Below are 15,809 nucleotides of genomic sequence, written 5' to 3'. Positions count from 1 at the left end.
TTTTGGGAGGGAGGTAATTAAGTTTACTTATTTATTTCAATGGCAGTACTGGGGATTGAACCCACGACCTTTTTGCATGCTAAGCAGGGGCTCTACCACTGACCTATACTCTCTCCCAAATTGTTCTAGATTGAGGGAGACCAGAGAGATGTGACAACCGGGTACAATGTTTGATACCATACTAAATTTTTTTTTTTTTACCCTAAAAGCATATTTTTTCTGGACATTGAAGAGCAGTTTGAAATTGTTTCAAAGTAAAAAGTTAAAAGAAATGCCCAGCAGGAGTTTTAGCCCTTCTGGCTGACTCCTGCTGGCCCACGGGACAAGCTCCTGTGGGTCGCCGTGACCAGGTGTGATGGGCCTCCTTTGCGCTCCCACTGCCCTGGACTCCCTGGCACCCTTTTCTGATTCTCTCTCTGCTTCATGCTAGCCGCGGGAGCCCTGAGGGCAGGGGTCCTGTCTGGATCACTGCACAGAGCAGCTTCCCAAAACACTCTGAATGAATCTCTTCAACTTGGTACTTGGGTTACGGCTCAACCCCACCTCTTCACCTGGGGTTCAGCTGAAGAAATTGTGTCATCTGGCTATTGGAGGTGCATGTGGCTGAGTGGGACACTTGGACAATCAGGAGTCATGTCTACAGGGAGCTTCCTGGGGGGTCTTGGAGGAAGTATGTACTGTTTAGAGTGGGGTTGAGGGCCTAATCCCCAATATGTAACCTTGCTGAAAAGGCCCCTCAACGGGGAGGCCTTTTTCCACGTCTGACGTCACTGGTGTGTGCTGATCACACTGAGGGAGGTGTGGGATGAGATTCCGAGACCACACCCCCCTGCCCCAACCCCTCGGAGCACAGCGGACCCACCCATGCTCAAGGATCAGAATGTTGGGAATTTTGGAGGAGTAATGAGCAATGTTGTGGAATATTGGAGGACACTGCTAGGGAGGATGGACATTTAAGAGGTTACAAGGAATTTGCCAGGAACGGTTAAACTTTTTTCCTTCCGATTTCTGCTGAGCTAAGGTCACAGTTATGGTGGATGATGACATTAAAGTTTCCAAGGTGCCAACTCTTCAGGATGAAGGATGGGGAACTTCTGTCAGCATTGAAGCCTTCCTGGCTGTCACTCCTTTCTCATCTCCTGATGTGAGTAGAGCGCCCCCTTGGGGTGAGAGACATGAATGACTGGGCAAGGACGGGGCTGAGGAAGCTCTGGGTTCCAGGTTGCAGGAGGGAGGCAGAGGCAGGGTCAGGCTGCCCAGGGTGGGGCCTAACAGGGAGTGACTTGCCAGTAAGGGAGGGCAAAGGGCCATGTCCTCTGACTGCCCCACCCACTAACAAGAGTCCGTCAGCAGGCCACCCTCTCAGTCTGGGGCCCTCGAGAGGTAAGTATCCTGCTGAACCGACCACATCTCTTTCCTTGGGATTGGGCGAGTCATCTTTCCTCCTTGGGGTCCAAACATCCTGCCCCTCTGCTTATCCCTAGGCGGGAAGAGACCTACTCTCCCCTGCTTTACCTTAAGAGGCTGAGACTGGGGCACTGGGGAGGCAGGTAAGAACATCTCAGAACCTTCTCCTCCTGACATCAGCCAGGGTAAAAGGGCCAAGCGGGGCACTTCATCCAGGCAAACCCCAAATCACCACTCCCTCCTTGGTCTCACTACAACAGAGCCCAGAATCCTAAGTGGCTGGAGCACTGGGGGACACCCAGACAGAACTCTCCCTGGACCAAGCCCTCCGAGAGCGGGATGAAGCCATTGCCAAGTGAGAGGCAGCTGCTTGTGGGGGCTGGGAGGGCAGTGGGTGACTCACTCTCAAGGCTCTGTCCTGCCAGGAGGGGAAGGGGGCATACCAGGCATTCCTGGAAGGAAAGCCACAAAACACCCACCGGGTCACAAGGAGGGGACTGTGGACATACTTGTCCACCCCCAGCGCCCAGAACCGATCTGCAGGGCCTGAGCCTCATGCTGCTCTCTCTGCCCCCTCAGGAAACAGGCCGTGGAGGCTGAGCTGGATACATGCAAAGCCAAGCTGCGAGCTGTGGAGGCCCAGCTGCTGGAAGTCCTGGAGGAGAAACTGAGACTGAGGCAGGAAGTGGAGGCCTGGGAGGTAGGGTGGGAATGCCAGCCGGGCCCAGGGGGGCAGGGGCAGACGGGCACAGGCCTGGCCCCTGAACCTGCTCTCCTGCCCCCAGGAGGACATGCAGCAGCTGGTGAGGCAGCGAGTTGAGATTCAGCTGCAGAGAGAGTCCAGGGGTGCTCTGGGAGCCCCTGTGGACCCCAGAACTGCCAGGACCCCCTGGGTCCAATTCCCCCTGGGTCGGTGGGGACGTTGGCGGTGAGAAAGCTTGACTCAAGACCTTGGAAGGAGTGTTTTATTCATTAAAGCTTGAGGTCTCACCACCTCTGCATCCTCGTGCTCTCTCAGTGCTGGCTTCAGACCTTCTGTGCAGAAACAAGGAGTGCGCCACAGGGCCTTGAAGCCTGGAGTTTAGTGTCCCTTCTGGTCAGCAACCCTTAGGCCAGGAAGCCTCGGACTGCAGCGACGAAGTCCTGTGGGCGGTCACTGTGCACCCAGTGGCTGGCGTTAGGCACAGTCTGCATCTGGGCCCGAGGGAAGAGCCGCCTAATCTCAGGGTGGTGGCTGGGACTGTCCACCGAAGAGGCCCCAGAGAAGGGGTGAAAGTAGGAAGATGGGGAGAGGAGGAGAGAAATAGAGGCAGAGCAGGGAGAGATGGAGAGCCACGTGAGTCCACATGCCCAGCGATGCTTCTGGGTTCCCAGGCACCCCCTGCCCACACCCAAGCCCTCCCTGAGGCAGACTTCCCAGGCTGGGGGCTGGGTAAGTCAGGCATGCCCCTCCCACCACCCAACCTGGCTTACAGCACGAATTTAGAGTTTCCACCAAGGAGGAAGAGGGCTGGTCCCGAGTAAGATTCTTGTCGTGCTGGGAAGTCCATGATCTTGTCTATGTGCTGGGCCAAGGCATCCAGGTTCACCCTCCACACGAAGCGCCCGTCCACCTCCACCAGGTTAGTGAGCAGTAACTGCCGTATGCTTACGCTCTGTGGGGGTCCAGCAGGTGGGGGTTCCCTGTGAGGCCTTGGGCTGCCACTCTTCCTTTGACAGGTCCCAGCCCATAACACCATACAGGGGATTGCACTTGGGTGCGTTACCTGGATAACAGAGCTGAGCTTCTCATTGGCCAGTTTTCGGGCCCTGGAGAGGGATGCCTCATCTGGGATGTCCATGGCTCTCAAGGCTGCTATGTAGTTTGGAAAGTTCGAGCTAGATGTGCTCTCCAATGGGCTGATGTCTACAACAATCAGGCGATCCACCAACTCCGGCTGTGGGAGAGAATCAGACTGGGGACCTTAGGATAGGCACAGTGGGTCTTGGGCATAGGACCCTGAACTTGGCCATCCAAGGCTCGTTGGGAGTCCCAGGTTGCCTACTGGGCACTCAGGGTCTACAAGGGATGGGAGGAAGCCCTGGATAGGGATGGCTCACCCTCTGTAGTGCCAGCAGCATGGCTGTCCTGCCTCCCATGCTATGGCCAACGAGGACACAGGGCCCTAGGCCGAGCTGGGGCAGGAGGTCCTGCATATCCTGGCTCATGGCCTCGTAGCTCATGTCTGGGCTGTGGGGGCTGTCACCATGGTTCCGAGCATCCACTATCAGCACCTGGGGAGTGGGTGAGAGGGGATCAGTGCTGGCATTCACATTCTGGGCATAGCCAAAAGTCTAGCAGACCTGCAGGCTGAGGGAGGTGGAAAGCCTGTGGGGAGATCCAAAAGGGGAAAAAGGGCCCAGGTGGTGAGAGGGCCTAGTTCTCAGACCTCGGAGGCCCCTATGAAGAACCTGGAGCCAATTCTGCCAGAAGGCCCAAGGAGTGTGACCACATCTCTGAAGGTCTGGCCTAGCTGGATGGCAACCAGAGAGAAGGTAGATGCCAAGAACTTCCAACAGCTGGAGCATAGAAGGATGGGCTGCTGTAAGAGGTGGTAAGCTTCCATCACCCCTGGTGAACAAGCAGGGTGTGGCTCCCTTAGAGGGGAGGGTGTTGACACTTAGGCATTGGACAGCAAAGCCTAGCTCAGGATGGAGCAGGCAGACAAAGATCTGTAACACGAATGAAGGGCTGGAATGGTGAAAGCACGAGGGAACGAATGGGGTCAATCTAGGGCCCGGGTCTGCCCTGTGGCCTGCATCCTCAGAAGGTCAACCTCTTCTTTCATTTCTGCTCAGCGAGACCTGCCGCTCCCAGAGGACAGAGAAGCTGGCCCCGCCCTGGCCTCCTCCAGGGCCCTGCCCACCCAGGCTCCACCGCCCTCGGGGCCCCGCCTCTCCTGCAAGCTCACCTTCCGGCTAGTCTGCTGGGCCAAGGAATTTGCAACGGAGTTGAAGTTGTTTTTGCTGCCGAAGAGCCCATGCAGTAAGACAAGAGGTGGGCTGGCTGCCTCCCCGTCCAGAAGCTTGTAGGAAAGTCGCACCGGCCTGGCGGGAGGAGCAAGGATAGGGGAACGGTTTGAGGCCAGCTGGGGAAGTGGTTTGCAGAACAACCTGCGAGGGGGCGGGCCCAAGCGAAGGAAGTGGAGCCAACAGGGCCAGAGTGAAGGGGGAGGAGGGAAGGACGGCCTCCTACCGAGAGCCCTTGACTGACCTCGGCTCAGCGCTGCTTTGGCTGCTGCTGGGTGCGACTGGCACTCTGGAGAAGCTGGGAGTGGAGGGGCCAAGCCCCCTACGGAGGAGCCTCCAGGCGCGGGCCCAGCAGAGCATGCCTGGAGTCTACTACCAGACACACACCTCTTGCTTCCACGACTCGTGTCTCCGCTCAGAGCCCCGCCCAGTTCCGACTTGAGCCCCGCCCTCTCCCCGCCCCCTATCGCGAACGCCCCCCCTTCGCTCGCTTTTCCTTACGTAATCCCAGAGAACCTTCTGTGCCCCGCCCAGCTCCGCCCCTTGCGCAAGTACGTATTCCCTGCAGGCACCGCGCCCACAGGCGAGAGCACCATCCTTGGCCACGCCCCGGGCGGAGCCACCCAATAGCATTGCTAAACTCCGCCTGGCCCCTTCCCGCTCAGTATCTTTGTAGGGAGTCTGAGCCTGGGATTTGAGAATCCGGTTCCAGGCAGTGGTGACGCCCTGGGTTTGGGGCGTGAACCCTGGGCGGCCATGGGGAAGATCCTTCGCAAGCCGAGGACGCCTTGCCTGGGCCTGCTCCTCTGCCCTTAGGCGCCGCCTTGGAAGGGTGACGTACTTTGCCCGCTGGCGGGCGCGGGCGAGACACACCAGGATTGGCTCCTGCTTGGCGCCAGCTTTGAGGCGCCGCACTCCACAGCCTGGGCTCAGGCAGGACGGACAGAGCACTTACCAATCCTGAAGTGGACTTCAAAGAGCTAGGAGGGACTCTAGAGGTCATCTCCAAGCCCCCCCCCCCCCGCTCTTTACAGATGGGGAAACTGAGGCAAATTACTTTTACAAAATCAGAACAGGAACCTCTGGTCTGCGAGTCAAGGTGGGAGGACAAGTGTTTGTACTAGAGGGGGCATTTGCTGCACTGAGCTAGAATGTTTCAGATCTGCTCACCCTCGCCCCCCACCCCACCATTTACCAGCAGAGGAATAAACAATCCTCCCACCCCCTCAGTGCATCCTACAGGGAAGTCACCTCCGTTTGGAACCCTGACCGGCTACCATCTCCTCTCCCCAGCCTTGGGTAGTAGTGGCAGTGGCAACATTGTCTGGAGTCTCAGCTGGGTTCACTGCAGTCCAGCCTTCAGCAGTTACAGGAGTAGCTGCTTTTTCTACAGCATTCTTCTGCTCAGAAACCTTCAGGGACTTACTATCCTTAAAGTTGAGAGTTGAAACTTTGCAGCGTTCACTGAAAAAAATGCACAACCTAAAAGTTGGGAGTTATGTTTTACCCAGCAGACTTTCCAAGGACTTCAAGCCTGGGAGACAGCCTCTCAGATGGCAATAGCGACTGCTCTGAAGAGGTAGGGGAGGAGCTGGGATATATAGAAGTTTTTGCAACAAAGACCAGGTAGTCAGAACATCAAAAGATTACTGTTAATTAAAGAAAATCAGGGGGGAGGGTATAGCCAAGTGATAAAGCATGTGCCTAGCATGCACAAGGTCCTGGGTTCAGTCCACAGTACCTCCATCAAAATAAATAAATACCTAATTACCTCTTCCCAAAACAAAAAAAAATTTTTTTAATTATAGAAAAGCAGGTATCTCAAGTTAAGGAATTTAGTGCTTTTCTATGTATGGAAAGATGTAAAAGTCTGGCCTTATTGAAATCGTTCCTTTGATACGCATCTTAGCCATCTTAGGGCCAGTAACCTGTGCTTCCCATCCTGAGTTTCCTCAGGGTGGCTGCAACAGCTAATGGGGGAAACAGCCTTTGTTTACTGGTATGGCAGGTGGCATTCTGAGTCCACAACAGCATCGCAAGCTTCTCCCAGTCTGATCCCTCAGAGGAGCAGGCCTTTCCACACATGCTTCTCATTCTCTCACTACCAGGCACCCTGAGGCCTACACTGCACACCTCCCTTTAGGTCTTTACCCCCATCACTTCCTGCTGGGATGCTGTGTCCACCACATCTTGACATCTTGGGCAGCCAGTTGCCCAGTCCTTCACATCTTTTAAGGTCCAGGATAACTACTACCTCTTCCTCAAGCCTTCCCAGATTTCCCCAGTTGAAACTAATCTCTTCCACCGGTGTTCTCAAAGCATTTGTCAGACTCTACTGTACAAGTATTACGGAATTGGCCTTCTATGTGTCCACCATAGGCTGGGGGCTCCTGGGGGGCCTCCCGAGGTCATGTTTTGTTCGTCTAGTGCAAAGTATAACAGTAATTTTACTGAATTACTCATGGAGAGATTCAGGCACTGGGTGTAGGTTCAGTTGGTGGCTGGGTCAGTGTCCCCTCCAGGAGGTGACACCTGGGCTAGCCAGGGTTACACTGGTTCTCCCCCACCTCCTTAGGACAGGCCTGATGGAGTCAGTAGAGTAGAATGCATCCTAACTCCATGGCCTAACAAATGCCTTGCTTGATGAAATAACCCCCATCTTGAGCCAGCCTAGTAATGAGTGGGTATTTTGTTCTAACCTGAGGAGGGCTTTGAGGTCACTGGGGACTCTAAACACACCAGGTGGTGTGATCATTTGTTGCCAGCATAGTCATTATAGGAGTGATGAGAGCATCTGAGCCCTGGATGGGGGCTGGTCCAAGGCCGGAGAGGGGTTCTTGGAGAAAATCCTGCAGGATGTTTTTCTAGAATTGGTGGATGAAGGGGAAAGGGGCTGACGTCATGTTGGTGATTCAGAAGAGTAGCATTTCAAGGATGGTTTCAAATGGGCCCCTACCCCCACCCCAGCCTACCATCTAACTGGGTAACCTGAGCCTGCCCACAACTCTTGATCATCTGCCCCCCAGCCAGAGCTCTGTGTCTAGGATCAGAAGCAACCTGGAGACATTCCTGTGTCCTAGGCCCCAGCCATGTCACGTGGTTGGTTAGGGCCTGGCTGGCTGGCAAGCAGAAAAACCAGTCGTCTTGAGGTTTTCACTTCAACACTCCAGAAAAATCGGTGGGGCCGGGAGAGGGATTGTTGCTACCTCGGAAGGGCTCTGGTGATTTGTGCTGGGGAGGGGTCAGCCTGGGGGCCGACCACCCCTTCCAGCTTGTTAGGAACAGGCCAGTGGACTCCCTGTTTGTTGGTGAGGGTCTCCCGTCCTCCCACCAGGGAGGTGTCAAGCTCCTGATATGCTGAGGTTGACGTAGCGGGAGAAACAGGGTGCAGAATGAGAATGCTCTACCTCGGCAATCTCCACTTCCGCATCCCCGTTCCCAGCAGTCCGACCTCCCGGTGAAGTGGAAGGGTCTTAGTATCCTCATTTTCTTGCTGAGAAAATGGAGACGCGGGAGGGGAAGGAACCCAGCTCCAACCATGCAGTGCGCGAATGGCCCAGCCTGAAGTCCTCCCCGGCTGTGTGACTCCTAGTGCAGTGCTCCGAGTATTTCGTCACCGCCTTTTTGGCGGGGGACGGAGAGCCGAAGGGGTGCGGCCTGCGCGGCAGCGACACTGCACCCTGGTGGCGGCGGTGTTGAATGGGTTAAGGCAGGGAGGCGGCGGGGGTGGGGGTGGGGGTGTTCCTTAACCGCACCTGGCCCAGTATCGGTCACGTGGCTGGGGTTTCACCTGCCCCGCTGAGCAGGGACAATCAAGCTGCTTGTTCCGCGATTGGTCACCATAGTGACGGGAGTGCGCCTGCGGAGGTCACCGGGGCAAATTCCTACCCGCCGGCGGGGTGGGGCAGGGATGTCAGTCAGGCTGGGGTCGCCAGGGCTCCAGGAAGACCTCTTGAGGTTTCCCTTGGGGTTGTCCCCAAGGGGCCCCATGTGACACCCATCCAGCCTCCTCCCCCTCTGCCCCCCACCCAACCCAGCTTCTCTCTTCCCAGATTTTGAACCTGAGTTTATTCAACTGCCAAGACTTTCTTATGCATTATCTTATTTAATCCGCACAGCAGTCTGTTCCGCGCTGGAGTAGTAGTAATCCCCTGTGCCTCTCCCAGACTCAGGGAGCACTTTGAGAAATTTTGCTCCTTCCTTCCTTCATTCGGCAATCAACATTCTTGCAGCCTCATGCCTTTCTAGACACAGGCCCCTTTCTAGAGATAGCTAGTGAACAAAACAACAAATGAACCGCACAACAGTGGATTCTGTGGAGTATTTATTTTCTTCAGAGCAGGCTGAAGAGGCTCCCGGGGACCACGTGTAGAAGACAGACTACATGTGATCATGCTATAGCTCTGATGTCAAGAACATCTCTGGGGACCTGTCTGCCACCTCCAGGCCTTACACATACCTCCACCCTTCAAGCTTCCCACCAGGTCCACAGATCCTCCATCTCCTGCTTTCATCCACTCACTTCTCTGCTCCAGAACCCCCACAGGCCCTGCTAACTCTTGTCAACATTTTTTCTACCTCCAGACTCATTTGCATAGTCCCTGTACCCCCAGTAACAGCCTCATCACACGCACAGACTTTTAAAGTAGGTGGGTTGAGGACACCTCCTCTTTTGGGGTGGAGGGAGTTTGTGTATTTTGAAAACCAGTGACCTCCACTCCTCTTGAGAAATAGCAGCTGGCAGGATACACACCAGCCTCCTCTGCCTGCATTTCAGAGCCTTCATGTACGGAGCACCTACTATGTGCTAGGCACTAGGAATGTAAGGGTGAGCCACAGACCTGACAGTGTGGTGGGTAAGATACAATGGATGGATGATCACACACCCAGTAAATTTGCTAAAGAAAGTGAAAGCGTAAAGCAGAGGAATCTGACTGGCCCTGGGGTCAGGTAAGGCGGCTCTGCAGAAGTGATGCTTGAATGGAGATCTGAATGATGAGTAGGAGTCAGCCAGGTGAAGGAATTACATTGGAAGATGATGTTCCAGAAGTGGGGACACTGTGCAATGGCGAAGCCATCCCATTTCTCAAGGCAGGATCAGGACGCCTCCTTCCCTACCTCCTCCACCCCAATCCAGTCCCTCACCTAGTTCTCTTGATTTTTATCTCCCACATGGTGCTGATACCCAGCTACCTCTGCCCATCTCTACAGCCCCGTCACTCCCTCCATCACCACCTCACTGGACTTTCATTTCCCTGCATCATGGTCAGCATGATCTTTTCCAAACATACATTTTTCTGTTCATCTAGTTTGTTCCTTTCTACATTTTCCTATTTTTCTGCTCTGGTTCTGTGCTCAGCGCTCTGGTGGATGCACGTGGCAGACCAAAGAGTAGAAAAGCAGGTTTATGTGTTTGAAAAGCTGAAGCCCAGAGGGAAAGAGGATGCCTCAGGAGAGATAAGTGTCTTGGCCAAGAATGGGAAGGGGATCTGCCACTTACTTCTTGGCAAGTTCTCCCGAAAGGAATGGCCCATGAATTTACTAGGCAGGCAGGACCACTGGCAGCTTGCAAAATCATCCCCAGCTCCGAGCCCAAAGCAGACACGATGCAAACCACAGGACCAAACGGGCCAAGAAGACAGGATGGTGGTGTCTCAGCAGTGATCACTGTTGCCTGAGGGCTGGATACTGTCCAGCCTCACCCTCCTCCTAGCCTCTTCCCTCATCTTCACCCCTCCCCCTGACCTCCAGCAAATTTGGCCCTACTGAATATCCTGGAATTGTGGTTCAACCTCAGGAGGACTTAAGTTCAACCTATTTCCAATTGCCTCAGCAGAGTGGAGCATTAAGGAAATAATGTTATTGTATGGCTTATTTTATGGATTGACTTTCATAATTGCCACAATGCCTTATACAGCAGTTTCTTTATAAATCAATAATCCATTAATTCATTCGGCAAACATTTACTAAATACCTGCTGATGCCAAGTATGAATTTTAGAGCCAGGGATATGGCAATGAGATGGCTTTCTTCCTCAAGGAATACCAAAAGCCCAAACCGAAAAACTCCCCACTACTCTCAAGTGGGGAAGACAGGTCATAAACAAATAAACAAATAAATATTTAAGTACAAATTGTGGTAAGTTCAGTGAGCAGGGTGCTGTGTTCGATAACTGAGGTGGAAGATTTTGAGTAGAGTGGTAAAGAAAGGTCCCAGGTATGGTGAAATCTGAAGGATAAGAAGAAGGCAATCATATAAACGCCAGGGGGAAAAGTGTTTTAGGTAGAAAGAATAGCATGTACAAAGGTCCTGAGGTGCACAAGTCCATCCTTTGTTAGAGGAACAGAGGGGAAAGCAGAGGAAGCTGGAGCAGAGAAAGCAAGGGGAGGAAGGCATATAGGAAGTGGGCTGAGGCTGGTCCATGCAGGGATGTGGTAAGGGATTTGGTCTTTATCAAAGAGAAATGAGATCTAGTAAGAATTTAAGCGAGGAGATACATGATTTACACTTTAAAAGGACTATTTGGCTGCACAGAAGGTGGAGAGGGACAGATTAGCGGGGAAGTGGAGAAGAGGAAAGAAAGTCAGCTAGGAAGGTATTGTAGTTGTCCAGATGAGGCAAAATGGTAACTTTTGACGGGGAGGTGGCTGTGGAGGTAGGGAGAAGTAGATAGATTTGAGAAATATTTTGAGTTAGAATCAATAGGATTTGATGAAGAATTAGATGGGTAGAGAGGAAGATGGTGGTGAGGAAAAGGAAGAAATCAAGGGCAACTCCCAGGTTTCTGGATTGATCACATGGGTGGGTTGTGCCATTTCCATAGATAAGGAAGGCTGGAGAGGAACTCTCTCCCCACACCCCCTTATGGGTACAAGTGGTGGGGAGAATCTAGACTTCCACTTGGCATGTTAAGTTTGAGATGCCCATGAGCTCTCATGATAGTTAACATTTAGTGAGTGCTTGACATTAACTCATTTACTCATAAAGACTATGAGAGGGTACATACATTATTGAATCCCTCCTTTAGTAGCTGAGAGAACTGAGCCACAGAAAGGCTAACTAATTGCCCACGATCACAAAGCTTGGAAGCTGCAGGGCCAGGATCCAATCCCAAGTGGTTGGATTTCAGGGGCCATGCTATTAGCCACTGCCCCCCACTGTCTTTGTGGCATCCAAGTTGGCAGCTGGGTGCATGAGTGCGGAGCTCGGAGGAGAGGTCCGGGAGCTGAGGATGTTAAAGTCCTGGGAATGGGAGAGACACTCAAAAGCGACAACAGCACATTGGAGGAAGAGAAGAGGGCCCAAGACAGAGGACCCTTGGAGTCAAGTAGAAGAGGGTGGCTGGAAGGGAGCTGGAGGAAGTATGTAAAGAGGGAGGAGGAAGTATGTAAAGAGGGAGGAGGAAGGCAGGTGAGGGTGGTATCACAAAGAGCAGGACAAGTGAGAGTTCTGAGGAGGAGAGAGCAATCACCTCTGTAGATAAAGTTGCTGAGAGCATGAGTAAGTTCCAGATGAAAATGACCGTTGGCCATGGCAACCTGGAGGCCACCTTGCCGGGAGCAGCTTGGAGTGGAGAAGGAGTTGGGGCAGGAGCAGATGGGAGAGGCTGATTGACACATGGGCAGGGAGGAAGCAAAATCAGATGTGAGAGAACTCTTGAGGTAAGCAGAGAATTGGGGTGGCATCTGTTTGGAGATATGAAGTCAAGGAAACTTTTTTTTTTTTTTAATGGAAGGTATTCAAACATGCTTATATGTTGATGTGCAGGCTATAGTAGAGTGGGTGGCGTTTGATAACACAAGATAAAGAAATTATTTCAGGGGGAGATTTTTCTATGTCAATACAGATCTACTTTAAAAAAAGCTTTTTATTATGAAAAATGTTAAACATTTATGAAGGGAAATAGAATCACCATCACCCATTACCCAGCTTCAACAATTATTAACTCAAGGCCAATCTTATTTCATCTATACTCCATGTATCTCTTCTCTCACCTCTGCATTATTTTGAAGTAAATCTCAGGCATCATACCATTTCACCTGTAAATATTTCAATATGTTTCTCTAAAAGCTAAGGGCTTTTTTTTTTTTTTTAACACAAACCACCATATCATTTACACACTTTAAAAAGTAAGAATTCCTTAATATTATCAACTCTCCACTCAGTGTTTACTTTTCTAATTGTCTCACAAATGTTATAAACTTTAACAGTTTGAATAAGGAGCCAATTAAGGTCCACAACTATTATTGGTGATATGTTTCTTCTTTTTTGATCTATAGGTCTCTACATCTCTTTTTCTTTTTTTTCCTGAATTTCTGTTGTTGTTGTCGAAGAACTCATTTATTGTCCTATAGAGTTCTCCACATCTGAATTTTGCTGACTGTATTCTGTGCATATGTGTTCCTCTCTCCTTTGCGTGTCCTGTAAATTGATATTGGATCTAGAAGACTGATCAGTTTCAGATTTTATTTATTTATTATTTTTATTTTTGCTCTTCTGCAAATCTGTGTCACAAAAGACATTGTACTTGATCCCTCTTTTACGGCAGCCAAGTTCTACTGATGAGGACACCCTCTGGCTGGAAACCCCAAGTCAAATCGGCTTAACCAATGCGAAAAGCTGTATCTCCCACCACCAGAGATCTAGAGGAACTTGAGAGCCCCAGGGAGGAGACAGTTACTAGATAGAAAATGTTTCCACTGCTCCAGGTTCCTCCTCTCCAGATTGATGTCCTCATAATTGGCTGCATCCTTAGGCTCATTGTCTTTGGGGTTCAAGTTGACAATAGAATTCCAGTTGTCACTACCTGACAGGACAACATCCAGGGGAAGACAGGGTGCTCTCTTAGGAATGTGGAAGCCTAGCCCTGCTGCCCAGCAACAGACCTTTCCTCCTGTCTCATTGGCTGGAACTGTCACATGCTCACTCCGGACCAATCACCATGGAGAGAAAGAGACCAACCATGTATGATTGGCTTCGTCTAATCAAGAGTTATCACTGGAGCAGGGGTGGGGTCTATTCCAGTGATTTATAGCTGCATAAAATGAGTATCTCATATCCTTGCACACTGAGTATTTCTGAACAATGTTACCTAGGAGTGAAATTGCTGGGTCTCAGACTATTTTTATATTTATAAGGGACTTTGTTTTTAATAGAACTGGTCAAATTGCTCTCTAAAAATTGGTTGTTTTATAAATATATACTCCCCCAATAGGGGAGAAGGAAAACAAGAAGTGGAGGAATGCAGTGGTTAACAGCTGGGCTCTAGCAGACCAGACTGCCTGGGTTCAAAGCCTAGCGCCTCTGTGTAATATCCACGTGAACTTTGGGCAAATAGTATAACCCATCTGTACCTCGGTTTTCCTATCTATAAAGTGGGGATGATGATGATGATGCCACTATTTAGTCAAGATTTGCACTTAAAAAGTGTTAGCTATTATTTTCTCTCATATGGGGTATCATCGAAATGCTGGTTATTGTCCCCAGATCCATTCTCTACTCTTCTCCGTGCCTCAGGGAGGCTCACTTTTGCAGACTGCATTAACCTTCCTTCTGACTTCTGAGGGTGAGAAAAGACAGTTGCTTGGTCATTTATTTCTCCTGCTGATCCCTGGTTTACTGTGGCTATGGCTACTATTGGGTGATTCTTTTTCCTATGGCTCTTTCAACCCGGCTCCTGTAACTCAGTTTCCTCCCATTGCTTCTTCAGGCTCTGGCGTGGTAATGGCCCCGCATTGTTAGTTTCTTGATACCTCAGTATCCTTTACTGAATCCCCTAACTCTACCCATACCTCTCTGTACATAGTTCCTCCAATTGATTAAGTCTCTCCTATTTTTTTGGCTTAAAAAAAATTTTTTTTAAGATTTGTAAACTTAGTCAAGCCCCACATCTCTGCAGTTGTTGTTTTTGTAATTTTTTTTTTTAAAGGGACTGAGATGATCCTTTTTTTTTATTTTACTTTTTCGGGGGGAGGCGGTTTCTGGGGGCTTTATTTATTTAATTATATGGAAGTACTGGGAATTGAACCCAGGACCTCGTGCATGCTAAGCATGCACTCTACCACTGAACTATACCCTTCCCTTCCCACCCCCCAATAAAGTCTCTTTAAAATCCAGCATGCTGTCTGCTTCCTGCCAGGCCCTTGGTGATATACTCATTCTTAAAGTTTGCTACTCTGAAAGGGAAACAAATTTTGTTTCATCTAGAGAATTTAAAGAAATATCGCTTAGTAGGGAAGTTACGCATCCTTTCATATGTTTGTTAGCATAAACAGTTCTTTTTATAATTGCTTCTTCTCCTTTGGTGATTATTGTGTTGGATTGCTATGCTTTCTCTTGTTGATTTGCAAGAACTCTTTTTATATTAGGTATATTAGCCATTTTTCTGTTACATATGATGCAAACGTTTTCTCCCTGTTTCTTGCTTGTCTTTGACATTTATTTTTTTCCCCCTTCTATACAAAATTTTTTTTATTGTGGTAAAAACACATAAAATTTACCATCTTAACCATGGAGTATGGTTCAGTAACTTTAAATATATTCACGTTGTTTTGAAACACATATCCAGAACTTTTTCATCTTGCATATCTGAACCTTAAACCCATTAAACAACAACTTCCTTTTTCCTCCTCTCCATGCCCTTGGTAGCTGTCATTCTACTTTCTGTCTCTATGAATTTGACTACTTTATGTACCTCATATAAGTGGAATAATACTGTATTTGTCTTTTTGTGGCTGAATTATTTCAATTAGTATATATCCTCAAGGCTCAACCATACTGTAGCATGTGTCAGAATTTTCTTCCTTTTTAAACCTGAATAATACTTCATTTTATATATGTATATGTATATATGCCACATTTTGCTTATTCGTTCATGTCGTTGAGCATTTGCTTTGCTTCCACCTCTTGGCTATTGTGAATAGTACTATGAACATGGATGTGCAAATATCTCTTTGAGACCCTGTCTTCAATTGTTTTGGATATATATATACCCTGAGTTGAATTGTTGGATCATATGGTAGCTCTGTTTTTATTTTTATCCCCATAATGTTTTCTGTAGCAGCTGTACCATTCTACATTCCCACTAACAGTCCACAAAGGTTCTAGTTTCTCCATATCTTTGTCAACAGAGTTATTATTTTTCTGTTTGTTTTGCTTGATAGTTGCCATCCATCCTACTGAGTATGAAGTGGTATATCATTGTGGTTTTGATTTGCATTTCCCTGATGATGAGTGATATTGAGCAGCTTTTCATGTGTTTATTGGCCATTCATATATCTTTTTTTGGAGAAACATCTACTCAAGACCTTTGCCCATTTTGAATCAGTTTTCTGTTTGTTTGTTTTTGAGTTTTAGGATTCTCCATATATTCTGGGTATTAATCATTTATCAGA

The 15,809-nt window shown here is 49.7% G+C and overlaps 1 protein-coding gene and 1 non-coding gene across 5 annotated transcripts; one reads left to right on the top strand and one right to left on the bottom strand.

Moving 5' to 3' along the window:
- Nucleotides 1–1,091: 1,091 nt before the first annotated feature.
- Nucleotides 1,092–2,329, top strand: LOC106729137. Of its 2 annotated transcripts, XR_004312548.1 has the most exons (5): nucleotides 1,092–1,383; nucleotides 1,485–1,550; nucleotides 1,668–1,762; nucleotides 1,987–2,107; nucleotides 2,193–2,329. It is a non-coding gene; the product is annotated as an uncharacterized LOC106729137 (transcript). The 2 variants fall into 2 exon arrangements; XR_004312547.1 differs by having other exon boundaries at nucleotides 1,092–1,550.
- Nucleotides 2,330–2,357: 28 nt separating this feature from the next.
- On the bottom strand, nucleotides 2,358–4,855 carry ABHD11 (abhydrolase domain containing 11). 3 transcript variants are annotated; one of them, XM_006180952.3, is made up of 6 exons: nucleotides 4,661–4,852; nucleotides 4,359–4,494; nucleotides 3,508–3,681; nucleotides 3,174–3,344; nucleotides 2,881–3,062; nucleotides 2,358–2,647 (listed from the first exon to the last, which is right to left on the bottom strand). In XM_006180952.3, the coding sequence occupies exons 1-6, from the start codon at nucleotides 4,774–4,776 to the stop codon at nucleotides 2,515–2,517; spliced, it is 912 nt and encodes a 303-aa protein (XP_006181014.1). In that variant the 5' UTR covers nucleotides 4,777–4,852; the 3' UTR covers nucleotides 2,358–2,514. The 3 variants fall into 3 exon arrangements, with proteins under 3 accessions (XP_006181014.1, XP_032315440.1, XP_032315441.1); XM_032459549.1 differs by having other exon boundaries at nucleotides 2,359–2,647; nucleotides 4,643–4,853; XM_032459550.1 differs by lacking the exon at nucleotides 3,508–3,681 and having other exon boundaries at nucleotides 2,359–2,647; nucleotides 4,643–4,855.
- Between the last annotated feature and the right edge of the window lie 10,954 nt (nucleotides 4,856–15,809).

This window comes from Camelus ferus, chromosome 18, assembly GCF_009834535.1.
Source record: "Camelus ferus isolate YT-003-E chromosome 18, BCGSAC_Cfer_1.0, whole genome shotgun sequence".
In the NCBI taxonomy this organism is placed as follows: Eukaryota; Metazoa; Chordata; class Mammalia; order Artiodactyla; family Camelidae; genus Camelus; species Camelus ferus.
This window is presented reverse-complemented; position numbering and strand designations above follow the sequence as displayed.